We start from the raw sequence: 17,768 nt of genomic DNA on the forward strand, positions 1-17,768 counted from the left end.
GTGGGACATTTTCGAGCAACATTGGCAGATCATTCTGTAGAAACGCGATGTATGTTGCAGCTGTTTGGGCCCCTGCAATGAAGTGAGGACCAATGAAGTGGTCGCCAATGATTCCGCACCATACATTTACAGTCCACAGTCGCTGTCGCTCTACCTGTCTGAGCCAGCGAGGATTGTCCACGGACCAGTAATGCATGTTCTGTAGATTCACTGCCCTGTGGTTTGTGAAACCCGCTTCATCGGTAAACAGGTAGAACTGCAACGCATTCTCTGTTAATTCCCATTGACAGAATTGCACTCGATGATTAAAGTCATCACCATGTAATTGCTAATGTAGCGACACATGAAACGGGTGAAAGCGGTGACGATGCAGTATGCGCATGACACTACTTTGACTCAGTCCACCGCTCTCGCAATGTCCCGTGTACTCATGTGTGGGTTCAAGGCAACAGCAGCTAACACACCAACTGCACCCGCTTCTCCTGTGACGGGCCTGTTACGGACCCGTTTGCGTACTACGACCATACCTGTTGCGTACAGTTGGCGGTAGATGTTTTGCAATGTGCGGCACGTTGGATGCTCTCTGTCCAGGTACCGTTCTGCATACACCCTGCAGGCTTCAGCTGCATTTCGTCGACACTCGCCATAGATGAGTATCATCTCCGCCTTTTCAGAGTTCGAATACACCATGGTCACAGTTCCTACTACACTACACTATCACAGACGTCTGGTAACACGGTGTACTACAGTTGGTCTGCGTGCAGAGACGAATGCAGAATAACAATAGCAGCAAGCGCTACATGCGGACATTGCGACAGCTAGACCAAACCACAACAGTGCACTACAGCCACACTCGTAAACATGGTCGTCATCGTAAACATGTACCTGCAGGTGCTGCTCGCCGACCGTGGCCCGTGTTTGTTACAACATGCAACTGAACCTCGGAGGTTTCAAGCGTCAACTTTAGGTTACAATATCTCCGGATGTAATTAACATTTTTCAATGCAACAAATGGCACTGATTAAAACTAATGTGGTTCCATTTAAAAAAGTAGGTTTGTGTTAAAAAACATACTTCCGTGCATTTTTGTATGGTTTGTATTAAACAATTACACTAGCCCCTCTCCTCACGTTCGGTCTGTGGAATCGGTTCGTCAGTATTTGATGTGGTTTACGAAATATATCCAGCGGTAACGTTAGGTGACTCACCCTGTATATTGCCTCCTTTGTACTGCAGTCCAAGAAGAATGAATCTGGGAATACAGCGGGTGAAGTGGCCACCACCCAGAAGCGTTTGTAAGCTCATTAACAACATGAAGTCTGTTACCCATGCTGAAGGCAGTTCGAACAACCTGCCAAGAAATGTTGCATCTGTGGTGCCTCTTTCATCTTCTGGGATACCTGATGTTACATTCCCTTTTAATATGCATAACTGGTGTGTTCACACTGGCTTGAAACTGAATGACAGTAGTGAGGTTATGAATCTCTGAGTGCAAAGTGAGAATTGGTACTGGCTGGATGGCTGTTCTCTTATACCTTAAAAAACAGATTTTAGCCATCACCCATAGCAAAGGATACATTTGAGCCAGCATGGGATGCCTTGTCTGTTGGAATTTGGACCCATCTCCCTGAAAGATGTGGACAAGTGCATTGGGTGCCTTTGTGGGTTTGCTGGCTATTGGGAGCAAGGTGGCAAATTGGTTACGAAACTCGACTTTCATTCAGGAAGTTGGTGGGTCAAATTCCCATCCAACCATCCAGATTTAGGTTTACCACAGTTTTCTTAACCCCTAGTGCTTGACCAGCGGGTAGTCCCGACCACGTAAAAGTCACAATAGACTCACATGTCGGTTGTTCCCCAACACAAACTTTAATTTACTATAACTCATTTGTCAGGGCTCTCACTGCTGTATTTCATGAACTGAAGTGTTCCGACATCTATCAGCTTGCGATATAACTATGAGGAAATGCATTTGTCACATTATTGTTTTGTTTTCGTGTTTCTAGTTTACTCCAAAGCTGGTATTTGGAACTATAACAACAAAATTAATGGATTTACATGATAATTCTAAAGCAATAGTGGAAATGTTGGATGAAAGTGTGAGTGATATAAGTGATTGGAGTGATGGCAACAGTAATTACAGTTTGCCAATAGTGACATTGAAGGTGAAAATATGGAAATTAACAAATGGAGATGCAGAGTCTATAAGTGTTAGTGACATGGATGACCAGTTGCTTCTGACGGATGCCCAAAATATGGAAATAAGCTGGACTTCACAAAAACCAATTTCACTGTTGTAAATGGATTCAAGCCCACTCTTCAGCATTGTAATGAGGTTCTGGATTTTTTACACAAAAAGTACAAGTGAGTATGCTAAGGTTAACAAAAAAAAAAAGCAACTACTGAGGCAGAGATTGGTCTGAAGGATATTACTTTTGATGAAATGAAAGCATTCTTAGGCATTTGAGTCCTGAGCCTAATATTCAGAATGACTTCACTGAAGAATGGACACAAACATGTTCATTTTATAAAGATGTATTCATCTGAGAAAGATTTTGTTAAATTTTTTGGATGTTCCATGCTGCAAGATGACCTCCAGCTGGAACTGTCACAAGGGGTCTACAACAAAAAGCATAGTGCAGCCAGTACCTTGACAACAACTTCAGAGAAATTTACATTCCAGGAAGGCACATAAGCATTGATGGGAGCACTATTGGATTCAAGGGGTGTGCTGTTTTCACGTGTTACAATTCAAACAAGCCAATGAAGTTGTGCTATGTGGGTTTATATTTTGGCTGACAGTGAAACAGCATAGCTCAAAGGATTTGAACCATACTTTGAAGCAACTACTACATAGGCATTGCTGAGGCCAAGAATCCCACTTTAAAAATAGGATTGTTTATGCATTTGTGTGACAAACTTACAAATGCTACTGGTAATGCCAGTGGTTACCATCTCCATATGGACAATTTCTACACTGTGTATGTTATGCAGCTGGTGGACATAGGCTATTACATAACTGATATGATTCAACAGAAACAGAGGAGGAAAGAATTACCAGTTGAATTGACTGACCAAGAAGAAATTGGAATTGAAAGAGCATGAAGTTACTGCCTACAGAAAAGATAGAAAAGTAATGGCAATGCTGTGGAAAAATGAATGCAGTGTTGTCATGCTAAACACTTGACACAATACTGAAACTATACCAGTGACACGAAGGGCCAAAAATGAGAGCAGTTCTTAAAGCCCACAGTCATTTGTGACTGTAATATAAACATGGGTGGAGTGGATACACCGACCAGTATTGTACATCCTACAGCTTCATCAGGAAATCAGAAAGTGGTGGTGTAAGATGTTTCCCTGGCTGTTGAGGTAGCAGTAGTCACTAGCTTCTTTCTCTACAATCTGGATGATACTTCCAACCAGAAACCCAAGCTGAGCCACAAGAGATGCAAGAGTGGCACTTCTGAAAACTCTGGTTGGAGAAGAAAAAAAACACAAATAGCAAAAGAGGGGAAATTCATCTACTTTTGCTGACAATAAGAGACTATCAAAGCAGCCATACTTCATTTACTCCAATGAAAGGAGTTACAGTAAGAGTTGTGCTGTTTGCAGTAATAGGAAGATAAAAGGTGGTAGAAGGGAAACTTTACTACTGTAACACATGTAGCAGAAAACCAGGACTCCATCTGGGTAAATGCTTTTAAAAGTACCATACCTTGAAGAAATATAGGACCTAAGTGATGAAATATATGAAATAAAAGACAAAATATGACATGTTCACTGTTAGAATGTATGTATAATTTTTGTTGTCATTTAGTCTATAGTTAGCCTTGGTGTAATTTCATTATATGTAATAGAGGTTATTTGCAGTGTAAATATTATGGGTGCAGTGGCAGTACAGGATGGAAAAAAAAGAGTCGAGTGGAAAGGGTTAAATAACACAAGTCATATGCTGGGATGCCTCTTTTGAAAAGGACATTTCCTTCTTAGCCCTTCCACAATTTGAGGCTGTGCTCTGTTTCTAAAGATATTGTCATTAGTGAGATATTAAACTTGATTTTCCTTCCTTTTCTGATATTGGGTGGATGAACAGCAGGCAGGTCAGGATGGAAGGCCGATGTCCACTCAGTATGTTTGTTGGGGGCTTGAACCAGAGGATCAGACAATTTTGTGACAGTCTTGGATGTAGATTTCTTGACCTCCATTATCTGGTAGAGAAATCTAGGGCCACCCTTAACACATACGAATGGTAACAGTGCCAGTGTAGTACTATGGACAGAAAGCTGGCCCAAACCAGATGTTAGCAGCAGTGAAATTCTAGACTCTTAACTGGAATCGCAAAGATAGGTTGAATGTGGTGAGGGAGGTATGTGTATAGCAATAAAAATTATGATAATATTTAATGATTAGTACCAATTGAGAACGCTAAATGATGTGGGTGAAGATAATTGTTAAAGATGACTCAAACATGGTCATCAGATGTTTTTATGTACACTCTGCCGCAGCAGCAGTAGTGGCGGAATATCTAAGGAGAAACTTCTAGAATATTTTGCATAAATTTGCTATTCAAGTTATAAGTTTAGTTGGAGATTTTAACCTATCAGCTATAGTCTGGGCACCTCAAGCAGTTTGAATGGTTAGTAATGACAGAGAACTGACTCGTGGACATAACATGTTAGATCTGCTAATGAGAAACATATCTGAACATTTTAACTACATAAGTGTAGAATAGGGAATCAGTGATCACAAGGCCGTTATAGTGTCACTGAACATGGCTGTAAATAGGAATACAAAGAAAAATAGGAAGATCTTTCTGTTTGGCTAGAGCAACAAGAGACAGATTTCAGATTACCTGACAGATCATTGTGGAAGTTTAATCTCCAGCACTCACAGTGTTGGAGATCACTGGACAAAGTTCTAAAGCATCATACAATACACATTAGGCAGATATGAGCTGAGCAAAATTCTGAGAGACGGAAAAAATCCACTGTGGTTTGACGACCATGACAGAAAGTTGCTACAGATGCAATCGGAGCTTCACTGCAAATTTAAACATAGCCAAAGCCTCACAGACAAACAAAAACTAAAGAAAGCCAAAATTAGCATAAGGAGGGCTATGTGTGAAGTATTCAATGAATTTGAAAGTAAAATTCTATTTACCAACTTGACAGAAAATCTTAAGAAGTTTTGGACATATATTTCATCAAATGCATCTAAGCTATCTTTCCAGATACTCTGTGAACATAATGGCATTGAAACACAGTATTAAACAGGTAAGACCAGAATACTATATGTCTTTTACACAAAACTGTTTCACCATAGCTCCTCCTGTAGATTTTAATAAAACGACAGATATCAAAATAAGTGACCAGGGCACAGAAGAAGTGAAGTCGCACAACAGAGGAAATTCCTGGCAGGATACCAGTTTGATTCTACATAAGAGTGTGTGAAAAAACTTGTCACTGTTCTAGCAACAGTGTACTATAGGTCTCTTGGGGAGCAAAGCATTCCTAATTATTGGAAAAAAAAGCACAGTTCATCTCGATTTTCGAGAAGAGTCATTGAACAGATGCAAAAACTATAGGCATATATCTCTGACATTGGTTTGTTGTAGAATTGTGTAACATGTTTTATCCTTGCATATTATAACATTTACGGAGACCAAAATTCTGTTCTGAGATCAACAAACGTGTGAAACCCAGCTCACTCTTTTCACCCTTGAGACCCAGAAAGCAGTAGATACAGGTGCCCAGATAGATGCCATCCTCCTCGACTTCTGGAAGACATTCAGTGCAGTTCCACACTGCTGCTAATGAACAAAATATGAGCGTATAGAATATCAGAGCAACACTGTGATTGGATTGAAGAGTTTGTGGCAAACGGAACACAACATGTCATTATGAATGGAGAGAAGTCTTTGGATGTAAAAGTAACTTTGGACGTGCCCCAAGGGAGTGTCATAGGAGTGTTACCTTCTGCAATATCATCGGATGTTCAGTGGGGCTTTTCATAGATGATGCTGTCCTATTGCTCTATACAAAGAAGTTGAAATACTAGAAAATTTTTAACAAAATGCAGGAAGTCCTGCAGAAATACTGTGAATACATAGACAGAACGACTCTTTATTGTATGAGTGCACAATTGCAGAACAATCACTGGAAGTAGTTACTTGCATAAACTATCTAGGAGTGTGTGTACGGAGCAGTTTGAAGTGGAACGACCCCATAAAATTATTTGTGCTTAAGGGAGATGCCAGACTGAGATTCATTGGAAGAATCCACAGTAAGTGTAGTCCATCAGCAAAGGAGGTAGCTCACAAGACCCTCATTCAACCAGTACTTGAATACTGTTTGTCAGTATGCGATCAGTACCAGATAGAGGATGTCCAAAGAAGAACAGTACTTTTTGTTACGCAAGTGCAAAAGTGTCACAGAGATGCTCAGCCAATTCCAGTGACAGATACTGAAAAAAGACATTCTGCGCCATGGTTAAAATTCCAAAAGTGTTAATTCCTAGAAGAGTTAATTGCTTTATTGCTTTCTCCTATGTACACTGTGTGATCAAAAGTATCTGGACACCTGGCTGAAAATGACCTAAAAGTTAGTGGCGACCTCCATGGCAATACTGGAATTCAATATGGTGTTGGCCCACCCTTAGCCTTGATGACGGCTTGCAGTCTCGCAGGAATACGTTCAGTTAAGTGCTGGAAGGTTTCGGGGGGGGGGGGGGGGGGGGGGGGGGGATTATGGCAACCCATTCTTCACGGAGTACTGCACTGAGGAGAGATATGATGTCAGTCGGCATGGCCTGTCATGAAATCGGCGTTCCAAAACATCCCAATGGTGTTCTATAGGATTCAGGTCAGGACTCTGTGCAGGCCAGTCCATAACAGGGATGTTATTGTTATGTAACCACTCCACCACAGGCTGTGCATTATGAACAGGTGCTCGATCGTGTTGAGAGGTGCAGTCGCCATTCCCGAATTGCACTTCAACAGTGGAAAGCAAGAAGGTGCTTAAAACATCAATGTAGGCCTGTGCTGCAATAGAGCCATGCAAAACAACAAGGGGTGCAAGCCCTCTCCATGACAAACATGACCACACTATAACACCTTCGCCTCCGAATTTTACTGTTGGCACTACATATGCTGGCAGATGACATTCACCGGGCATTCGACATATCCACACCCTGCCATCAAATCGCCACATTGTGTACCATGATTTGTCACTCCACACGACGTTTTTCCACTGTTCAATCATCCAATGTTTACACTCCTAACATCAAGCAAGGCATCGTTTGGCATTTATCGGTGTGATGTGTGGCTTATGAGCAGCCGCTCAACCATGAAATCCAAGTTTTTGCACCTCCCGCCTAACTGTCATAGTACTTGCAGTGGATCCTGATGCAGTTTGGAATTCCTGTGTGTTGGTCTGGATAGATGTCTGCCTAGGACCCTCTTCAACTGTTGGCATTCTGTGTCAGTCAACAGACTAGGTTGGCCTGCGCACTTTTGTGCTGTATGTGTCCCTTCATGTTTCCACTTCACTATCACATTGGGATGTTTAGGAGTGTGGAAATCTTGCATACCGACGTATGACACAAGTGACACCCAATCACCTGACCACATTCAAAGTCTGTGAGTCCTGCGGAGCACCCCATTCTACTCTCTCACAATGTCTTATGACTACTGAGGTCGCTGATATGGAGTACCTGGCAGTAGGTGCCACCACAATGCACCTAACACAAAAAAGTATGTAGTATGTTTTTGGGGGTGTCCAGATATTTTGGATCACATAGTGTATGTATTGCAAAAAGACCATGAAGATAAAATTTGAGAGATTCGATCTCACATGGAGGCTTACTAGCAATCGTTCTTTCTACAAATCAGGTGTAACTGGAACAGGAAAAGGGGGAAGTGACAGTGTTACACAAAATACCCTCCACCACACACCATAAGGTAGCTTGTGGAATGTATATGTAGAAGCTCATGGATGTCAATGATATGATAGTATCTAGTGAGTTGACTTTAGATTCTGATTTTGCTGTAATTTGGTTGAAAGTAAGAGTGTTGGTAAACATGGCAATTGGATGTTTTTATAGATGCATGCCTCATGAGGTGTGGTGGCAGAAGATTTCAAGATAACTTTCATGAAGGCTGCACGTAAATTGCTTGATTGTGTTATACGCTGAAGAGCCAAAGAAATTGGTATAGGCATGGGTAATCAAATACAGAGTTATTTATTCAGGCAGAATATGTCACTGTGGTTACGGAATTGGTCTTTCACGCTGCAGCTGAGTGTGACTTTTTTGAAACTTTATGCTAAATTAAAGTTTTGTGCCGAATTAAGTCATGTATCTTGCCTGGATAGCTTTGTCAGTAAGAGAATTGCCCACAAAAGGCAAGGTTCTTTTTTTAAAATTCTCCATGCTAGACTATCCTGTGCAAGCCGCCTCATCTCTGCACGACAACTGCAACCGCGCCGCATTTCAGCCTTCTTACTGTACTCTAATCTTGGTCTCCCTTTACAGCTTTTACCTCATACATGTCCCTCCACCACCAAACTGATGATTCCTTGATGCATCAGAATGTGTTCATCAACTGATTTCTTTTAGTCAAGTTGTGCCATAAATTACTTTTCTTCTCTATTTGAATCATTATCTCTGCATTAGAGATATGATCTACCCATCTAATCTTCAACATTTTTCTGTATCACCAAGTTTCAAAAACTTCTGTTTATATTTTTTATTAAAAATATGTGAAATGAGAGTTCTAGGTAACCTTTTGAGATTGTACATGTATTGATTTGACTGCAGCTGAGATTAGTGAATAGTGTAATTCATATGTGCCATTATTTCAGTGTCAACTCTGTAATCAGCTTTTCATGTCTAAAATGTCATAGCAGATTCATCAGAAGAATCATATTGAAAGAGCTCAACAATCTGAAACACAGATGAGGGAGGACTGTCCATTATTTCATAGAAAATTTAGAAGAAAAAACTCTGCAGAAGGTCATCAAGATAATGCTGGATCAGTTGTGAAAACAAGTAAGTGATTGTACTGCTCACATAATTATTGACTTATTGATGAAACAAAGAATATATTTTTGCTCGTGAGAGTTGTCCATACTGTGGAATCACAAAACAAAGAATACAGTTGGTCAGTGTCAACTGTTCATCACACAAACATTTGTGTTTCATTATGTGTTAAGTTATGAGCTTTGAAGGTAACTTGTGAAACGTAATATGTATAAAAACAATTGTCTCACATCCACATGTATTTTGTGTTGAACTGTATTGAATAGAAAATAGAGAATGTCCCATAGAGAGGAGCTGTTCCATGGTTGCACAAATGATTTAAATAGCCAGGTGAATTATGATGTTCTTATTCACAGTAATGTATAAATTATCAGGTGGCATTGTGATTCATAGTAGAACAACTCTAAATAGTGTACACAGCTGCCTATGCTGTTACTAATGATGAATTGCATGTACGATACTTTATGAGATATGTACACTAAATCACAGCAAAAGCTTATGACTGCAGTCAATGTATCTGCTTATAATTTAATTCAAAAATATGAGAAAAACAAAGATATCACAGTGGGTTAAAGGTCTTCTCTGTAGTCTAATAAACAAGGTGTGTTTGGGCATACAGGAAATAAAATTATAATTGCAGTTGTTATCTTCAGACAGTTGGCAATATTTTTATTCACTAAAATGAAGCAGATATGGAAGTGAGGAAACAGATTTTACTAGGTGTCTAGACATAAACTGAATTATTTAAATGTTTATATGACATTTTCAGATATCATGATACACAAGTGAACAATTTCTACTTATCATTTGATACTCCTTTGCTGAGGAGTTTTTATTAATTGCTGACAGATGATGATAATTGGTGCAGTTCACTGTTGTTCCACCTGTCGACGCTGATATTGATGCTTCATTCTCTCCTTTGTGCACAGTTCACTGATTTGGAATATTCTGGCAGTAACATGTTGGACATCTTTTGTTAATAATTGAGTGCTACAAGGATGTCCATTAGGAGTAGGTACACAACATGCAGAGAGTATCACTGCAAAGAAATTTTACAAACTTTGTTGATATTTTAATGACATACAAATGTGAATGACAGGAACAAGTATATATTCAACATAATCACCCTGTCAATAGATCTGCCTATATAAATGCGCATTGGTGTCAAAGGGATTAAATTCTTCATCTGGTGTAGATAACATTTAATAAATGTTCATTAACATATTTTTGAATGTGACTTCTTCGATGTCAATATTTCAGTATGCCACATTTTATAAGGGTGTGTTTCATTTTTTGACAAGAGGTTAGCTATAAATTTAAATGGTAACGTGACTTCTAGTTTAAGTGATGATAAGAAAATCTGTAAAAAATTGAAAAATATTTTGTGTTGTCTGGTCTTCAGCATAAATTTTTAAGGTTGTCTATTTTAATGTGTTGTAGAATGGTGTATCCATGCTTGTTTAGTGATCAGCCAGCCACCTGTATCTGTTGTCGTATGTTAGTTGTTTGTCTCTTAACCTTTCTTCTTACTTTGTTATATGGTTTAGGATAGATTTCATGATTTTTAAGAATAGTGTACGGATGCATGTGTGTGTTTTGTGGAACAATTTGATATTTGTTTAATTTAGTGAAAACACCTACATTTGTTGCTCTAGTTGCAATCACGGTCATGTAATGCTTTTTTTGTGTGAGTGCAATGGGCCAAAAAGTTGACTACCTAATTAACTGACATCATTGTTGTCATATTGATGATACCTCTGATTTTGTTCATTTGTGTCTAATGTTAGACACAGGACAGCAATGTGATTTTCTTCTGGATGTTTAAAGAGGAAGTTAATGGATGCTGTGTGTTGTGCTCTGTGAAGGTGATGAACATTTAAATAGTTCTGATATTTGAAAAAGAAATGTTTTGTGGATAAAAGAGGTTTATTTGTAGCATACACATTTCTCACATTTTAAAACATTATTTGCCTTCACATGGCGTTGTTAGAAACAATCAAAAACAGCCATTCCTACTTCATATTCTTCGTACCACTGTCATCTCTCCTTTGTCATTGTTCCGAATGTTGTTTAGACTCATTTTAGGGGAGAAAATCATTTTGGGGAGTTTATATGTGCCCGAGTTGCTCTGACATATGCTGGTGAAATTGGAGATGCTTCGTAGTTCTTATTCAGCAGTTTCCACTTAGTTACTTGATCCATAGAGCATATATGCAAGTGTTATAATGTGGACTGTATCAATTTACTCAAGTTCTGACTTAGCCTTGGGCAGTGCTCAAACTAAGGGCCCCAGCTTCCAAATCCTGATCATGATGTACAAAATTTCCAGTGAATACCCTCTCAGATAATTTCCCCTGTTGCTGGACTAGTAACAGTGCATCTAATTTGATGGCAGAGAGACTGAAAATTCTAAGCCTGTGTACAGTAATTATGGATTCCATTTACCTGCACAGGTTTCACAAGCTGCTGCATTTGCAACAGTTGTTCGAGATGTCATTGTCAACGCAGGCATGGTGTCATCACACAAAGTTATGTAATAGCTGTTCTGGTATCTCTGGTGTCATTCAAACAGTGTCACAGGGAGTAAGAACTCTTGTCAAGAGATCTTCTTTGGCCTCAACTAGTGTCTTGTACATGAGACTTTTCACATGGCCCTGCAAGAAGAAATCAAGTGGGGTGAGATCAGGCGAACCTGCTGGCCATGAAATAGGTTGAACATAAAATGCTTGATTTTGATGTGTGCTTCACAACCCGGTCCATTTGGATCCTCCACTCCACCACCAGCTTTCTGGAACTGTGCTGACGGAAGTTATCTTTACAATTCTTTCTCTGCTCCCAAAATCATCCCAGCATCAACCTGTGGTAAACTACTGTCCCCACCCCCTCTGTACTGTTGCCTCTTCCCAGTTCATGTCTCCTCACCTTCATTGTGCATCGTTCTCAGCCAACGCCCTCCCCTCCTGCCCCACCTTTTCCACTTCTGTGCCCCTCTTCTTTTCTGCTCCCCATCCGCCCCCTTCCCCCACAACCTCCCAATGCTGTGCATGGCAGCCTTGTCCTGTAATCATCTAGTCCCTGTATGTCCACCAGGCTGTGCTGACTTCTCTGTCCCCACCAGCACCCTGCAATCACATCTTTTCTCCTGCCCTATTCTGTATTCTACACAATGCACTTGCATTCTGGCTGGAGGAGCTGGAGTTGGTGGTCATGTGTGCGTGAGGTGTGCCTTCTTGTGTGATTGTGTGTATATTTCCCTTTCTTCAGAAGGCTTTGACTGAAAGCTCAGTATGTAGCAGTCATTTCATTGTGGCTGTCAGCAACTCAGTGTGCCATCGTTACAGTGAGTAGCCATTTATCCCATTCATAATATTGTCAAATAACGAGTGTGATATGGTCCAGGAAGCTGGGTAGTATGTCTCTATCTGAGACATACTGTGTACACTGGTGCATTTAAGTTGAGAGAAAGGAGAAACAGGTCTAGTATATAATCACTTACTATGCTGCCCTTATGTTAATTGATAATGAGTGTTGACAGTTTTTCAGAAGTGTAGTACAGGGATTCTAATTGGCCCAAACATGACTACTATATGTATTTAGCAGTCTGTCTCTGGTGAAACAGATTTCATCCATGAAAAGCTTCTACATATGCAGGAAAGTGAGGATCGACTGTAGGGTGCTGCAAGAAATATTGATGGAAGATGACATGACATCTGAGGTCAACAGGTATCGAAGCAAGCACTTTCTGTGGGTGGTAGGGGTGTACCTTCATTTTCAGTAATATTTGCCACTCAGTACTCGGTGAAACATCAGTTTCACATACAACTGACTGAGTGCTGATTGCAGATGCCCTTGCAATTGCAAGTCAGGAGACTTCTTAGTTTGTTGTCTTTGGCCATTGTAATGTTGTGAGATTTGTTATTCGACACAATTGACCAAAAATATTAACTCCCACACCCAGTTAGTAGTTAGTTAGTTACTAATTCCATATATCATATTCATGATAACTGTTAGGGTGTGGAACAGGCCAATAAAACAAACATAAAACACATCACATATCTAAAAATGAAAAAAATATTTATGACTTGTCTGTCAGATGTTTTCGTTTCCATGGATAGATTGTCAAACAGTTTTACAGCTGCATATTTCATCCTATTCTGTGCCAAAATGAGATTCATTATAGGGAAATGCAACTCATTTTTCCCACTGGTGCTGTACTTGTCAATACGTCTGTCAATCTCAAACTTAAAGGGACTGTTGATAACAAATTTCACACGTGAATAAATGCTCTGTGATGCTGTGGTTAATAGGTCCAGTCACTTAGAGATGCATGCAAGATGTACACGTGAGAACCCTAAACATGATTACTTTCCTTTGTGCAGTGAATACCTTTTGCCTATGTGGGGAGCTACCCCAGAATAGCGTGGCATCCCATAAGACGTGAGTAAATGAAAACACGCAAACTTACTGACTTCTGTATCCACAAACTAGGCAATTATTCATATGGCAAAAGAAGCCAGCAAGTCTATTCAATTCTGTTCAGAGATATTATTTTCAAAATATATGTCATTCTCCCTCCAAGTCAGTTGTATCCAGTGATGTTTCATTCATTCTCATATTTTCAGCACATTAAAATTTATTCATGGTTTATCCACTGAGTACCACTGGGGTCAATGTGATCCCACCTTAAATTGTTTGTTTCTTTCTTGAATGTAACATTTATGAAACTAAATGAATAATGTTATTTTGAATAGCCCTTACATGATACACCTGCAACAATGAAAATATTATTTCCCACATATTTGTACCCATTTCTAGGGTTTCTTGCATCAGTTGCTGTTATACCATTCTAGTCAAAATCCTGGCAGAGAATGTAATTCAGTTGCTCCAATCCTGGATGGTACTGAGTCACAAGAGGAACACTCCCCTAGATGGGCCATGAATAAGTTGGCATAGGAAGGTACCACGCAGGTGTCCATAGCTATACCCTGAATTTGTTTGTAGGTATTGCCTTCAAAGGAGAAATAACTGAGGGTGAGAATACAGTTTGTCATGGCAACTAAGAAGGAGGTTGAAACTTCCTGTCAGATTAAAACTGTGTGCCGGACCGAGACTCGAACTTGGGACCTTTGCCTTTCACGGGCAAGTGCTCTACCATCTGAACTACCCAAGCACGACTCATGCCCTGTCCTCACAGCTTCACTTCTGCCAGTACCTCGTCTCCTACCTTCCAAACTTTACAGAAGCTCTCCTGTGAACTTTGCAGAACTACCACTCCTGAAAGAAAGGATATTGCGGAAACATGGCTTAGCCACAGCCTCGGGGATGTTTCCAGAATGAGATTTTCACTCTGCAGCAGAGTGTGCGCTGATATGAAACTTCCTGGCAGATTAAAACTGTGTGCCGGACCGAGATTCGAACTCGGGACCCCTACCTGTTGCAGGCAAGTGCTCTACCATCTGAGCCATCGTGCTTGGGTAGCTCAGATGGTAGAGCACTTGCCCGCGAAAGGCGAAGGTCCCGAGTTCGAGTCTTTGTCCGGCACACAGTTTTAATCTGCCAGGAAGTTTCATATCAGCGCACACTCCGCTGCAAAGTGAAAATATCGTTCAGGAAGGAGGTTGTGTGTTTCGAATCTGTCAAATGTTGAGAAAATAGTGTTAAATAGCAATAAGACCATGGACATTAGGAAAGTTAGTGTAAAGGAAGGTGTGTGTGTGTGTGTGTGTGTGTGTGTGTGTGTGTGTGTGTGTGTGTGTGTGTGTGTGTGTTTGATTCCAATGAAGGCCTTTTTGGCCGAAAGCTTACTTGTTTGACGGTCTTTTTGTTGTGACTATCTACAGCTCAACAACTCTGCTCTATGGTGAACAGCAATCTATCCTTTTCATAATATTATCATTATTCCAGCCTTGATTTTCCATTGTTTGATATTAAAAAAATTTTTTGTCATATGTAATTTTACTAATTGAATTAGGGAGCCTTATAAGATTGGTTACAAAATTTACATTAAAATCACCGGAAATTAATAGTGCCTTATTTTTCTATGACAGAGAGCATGATAATGTATCAAAAGTTTTCATGAATATTTCCTAGTTACCCAGTGGAGATGTGTGTATTACGACAATCACATTATCAAACAATATAAAATCCAGGATGGAATGTAAAAATATTACGAGAAGGAAAGTTACTTCTCACCATATAGTGGAGATGCTGAGTTGCAGATAGGCACAACAAAAAGACTTCCACACTTAAAGCTTTTGGCCAGTGGCCTCTGTCAACAACAACAACACACACACACACACACACACACACACACACACACACACACACACACACACTCAAGCATATGTATGTATGGAAGGGACTTCTTGGTATGGAATGAGTGGCAGCTGTCAAAGTGGAGGTATTGCTGTTGGTTAGTAGGTTTGTGATATAGATGGAAGTACCGATGTAGCCATCTTGGAGGTGGAGGTCAACGTCGAGGAAGGTGGCTTGTTGGGTTGAATAGGACCTGGTGAAGCAAATGGGGGAGAAGTTGTTGAGGTTCTAGAGGAATGTGGATAGGGTATCCTCACTTTCAATCCAGATAGCAAAGATTTCATCAATGAATATGAACCAGGTGAAGGGTTTAGGATTCTGTGTTTTTAGGAAGGAGGTTGTTGGTTTGGAATGCGTCGGGCATTGGGAAAGGTAGTGTTCAATAGCGGTAAGGCCATGGGCATTAGGAATGTTAGTGTACAGGGAGTTGGCATCAATAGTGATGAGCAGGGCACCATGTGGTAAAGGGACAGGAACTGAGGAGAGTCAGTGGAGGAAATAGTTGGTATCTTTTATATAGGAGGGTAGGTTCCGGGTAATAGATTTGAAGGTGTTAGTCTACAAGAGCAGATATTCTCTCAGTGGAGACAGAGAGCAGAGATTCTCTCAGCGGAGATCAACTATATCCTCACCCACAATTACTTCTCCTTTGAAGGCATTACCTACAAACAAATCCAGGGTACGGCTATGGGCACCCGCATGGAACCATCCTATGCCAATCAATTCATGAGCCATCTAGAGGAATCTTTCCTAAAAACCCAGAATCCTAAATCCCTCACCTGGTTCAGATTCATTAATGACATCTTTGCTATCTGGATCGAAGGTGAGGATACCCTATCCACATTTCTCCAGAACCCCAACAACTTCTCCCACATTTGCTTCACCTTGGCCTACTCAACTCAACAAGCCACCTTCCTAGATGTTGACCTCCACCTCCAAGATGGCTACATCAGTACCTCCATCCACATCAAACCTACTAACTACCAGCAATACCTCCACTTCAAGAGCTGCCACCCATACCATACCAAGAAGTTCCTTCCGTACAGCCTAGCCACCCATGGTAATCACATATGCAGTGATGAGCGGTAATCGCATCTGCAGTGATGAGCAGTCCCTCTCAAAATATACCAAGGATCTCACTGAAGCTTTCACTAACTATAATTATCCTCCCAACCTCGTACAAAAACAAATCTCCCATGCCGTTTCTTTCCAGTCTCCCACCTCCCAAAGTTCCACCATCCGGCCACAGAGGAGCATTCCCCTCATATCTCAGTATCACCCAGGACTGGAGCAACTGAATTACATACTTTGCCAGGGTTTCGATTACCTCTCATCGTACCCTGAAATGAGAAATGTCCTGCCCACTACCCTTCCCACCCCTCCCACAGTGTGGTACTCCACTGTTCACTGAACCTACACAATATATTCATCCATTCTTACACAACCCCTGCTCCTAATCCCTTACCTCATGGCTCATACCCCTGTAATCTAGATGCAAGACCTTTCCCATATATCCTCTCACCACCACGTACTCCAGTCTGGTCACTAACACCACCCATACATCAAAGGCAGGGGCAACCTGTGCAACCAGTCATTTGGTCTACTAGCTAAGCTGCAACCATAATGCTGAATTCTATGAAGGCAATGCAATCAAAAAGCTATCTGTCCGCATGAATGGCCACCGACAAACTGTGGCCAAGAAACAAGGGGACCACTCTGTTGCTGAACACACTGCCAAACATGATATTCTTCATTTCAATGACTGCTTCACAGCCAGTGCCATGTGGATCCTTTCCACCAACACCAGCCTTTTCTGAAATGCACAGGTGGGAACTTTCTTTGCAGTACATCCTACGTTCACGTAACCCTCCCGGCCTCAATCTTCGTTAGTCGCTGTTCTCACCCATCCAGCCCATTCCCTCCTCCCATTCCAGCACTACACAGCCATCATTCCACCACCACACCCAGTCTTTTTTATTTTTTAAAAAATTTATTTCTCTCTCTCTCTCTCTCTCTCTCTCCCTCTCCCTCTCCCTCTCCCTCTCCCTCTCCCTCTCCCTCTCCCCCCCTTTTCCACTACTTTGCCTCCCCCCCCTTTCCCCTGCCCTGTCCTCCGCCTATCCTGCAGCACTTCATTGTCCACTATCCCCACCATACTATCCCTCCCCCTTCCCACCCCAGCCTCCTCCTTTCACCCACCCAGTCACCACTCACATCATGCAGTGGTGCTGCTGCTCGCAGTGTGGTTTCAGTTGCCTGAGACTGCAGCCATGTGAGTTGCATTTGCTTGAGTGTGTGTGTGTGTGTGTGTGTGTGTGTGTGTGTGTGTGTGTTGTTGTTGTTGACAAAGGCCATTGGCCAAAAGCTTTAAGCGTGAAAGTCTTTTTGTTGTGCCTATCTGCAACTCAGCATCT

General features: G+C 41.1%; 1 protein-coding gene across 2 annotated transcripts in view; it reads left to right on the forward strand.

The window, feature by feature from the left end:
- Window positions 1-17,768, forward strand: part of LOC124615766 — an 80,986-nt gene that overhangs the window by 56,799 nt on the left and 6,419 nt on the right. The window contains exon 9 of one of the 2 annotated variants that reach the window (XM_047143862.1): window positions 8,904-9,048. In XM_047143862.1, coding sequence (XP_046999818.1) covers window positions 8,904-9,048 — 145 coding nt within the window. The remainder of the gene's footprint in view (window positions 1-8,903; window positions 9,049-17,768) is intronic. The other variant, XM_047143863.1, reaches the window with a different exon arrangement.

The sequence above is a fragment of the Schistocerca americana genome, chromosome 5, assembly GCF_021461395.2.
Source record: "Schistocerca americana isolate TAMUIC-IGC-003095 chromosome 5, iqSchAmer2.1, whole genome shotgun sequence".
Classification (NCBI taxonomy): domain Eukaryota; kingdom Metazoa; phylum Arthropoda; class Insecta; order Orthoptera; family Acrididae; genus Schistocerca; species Schistocerca americana.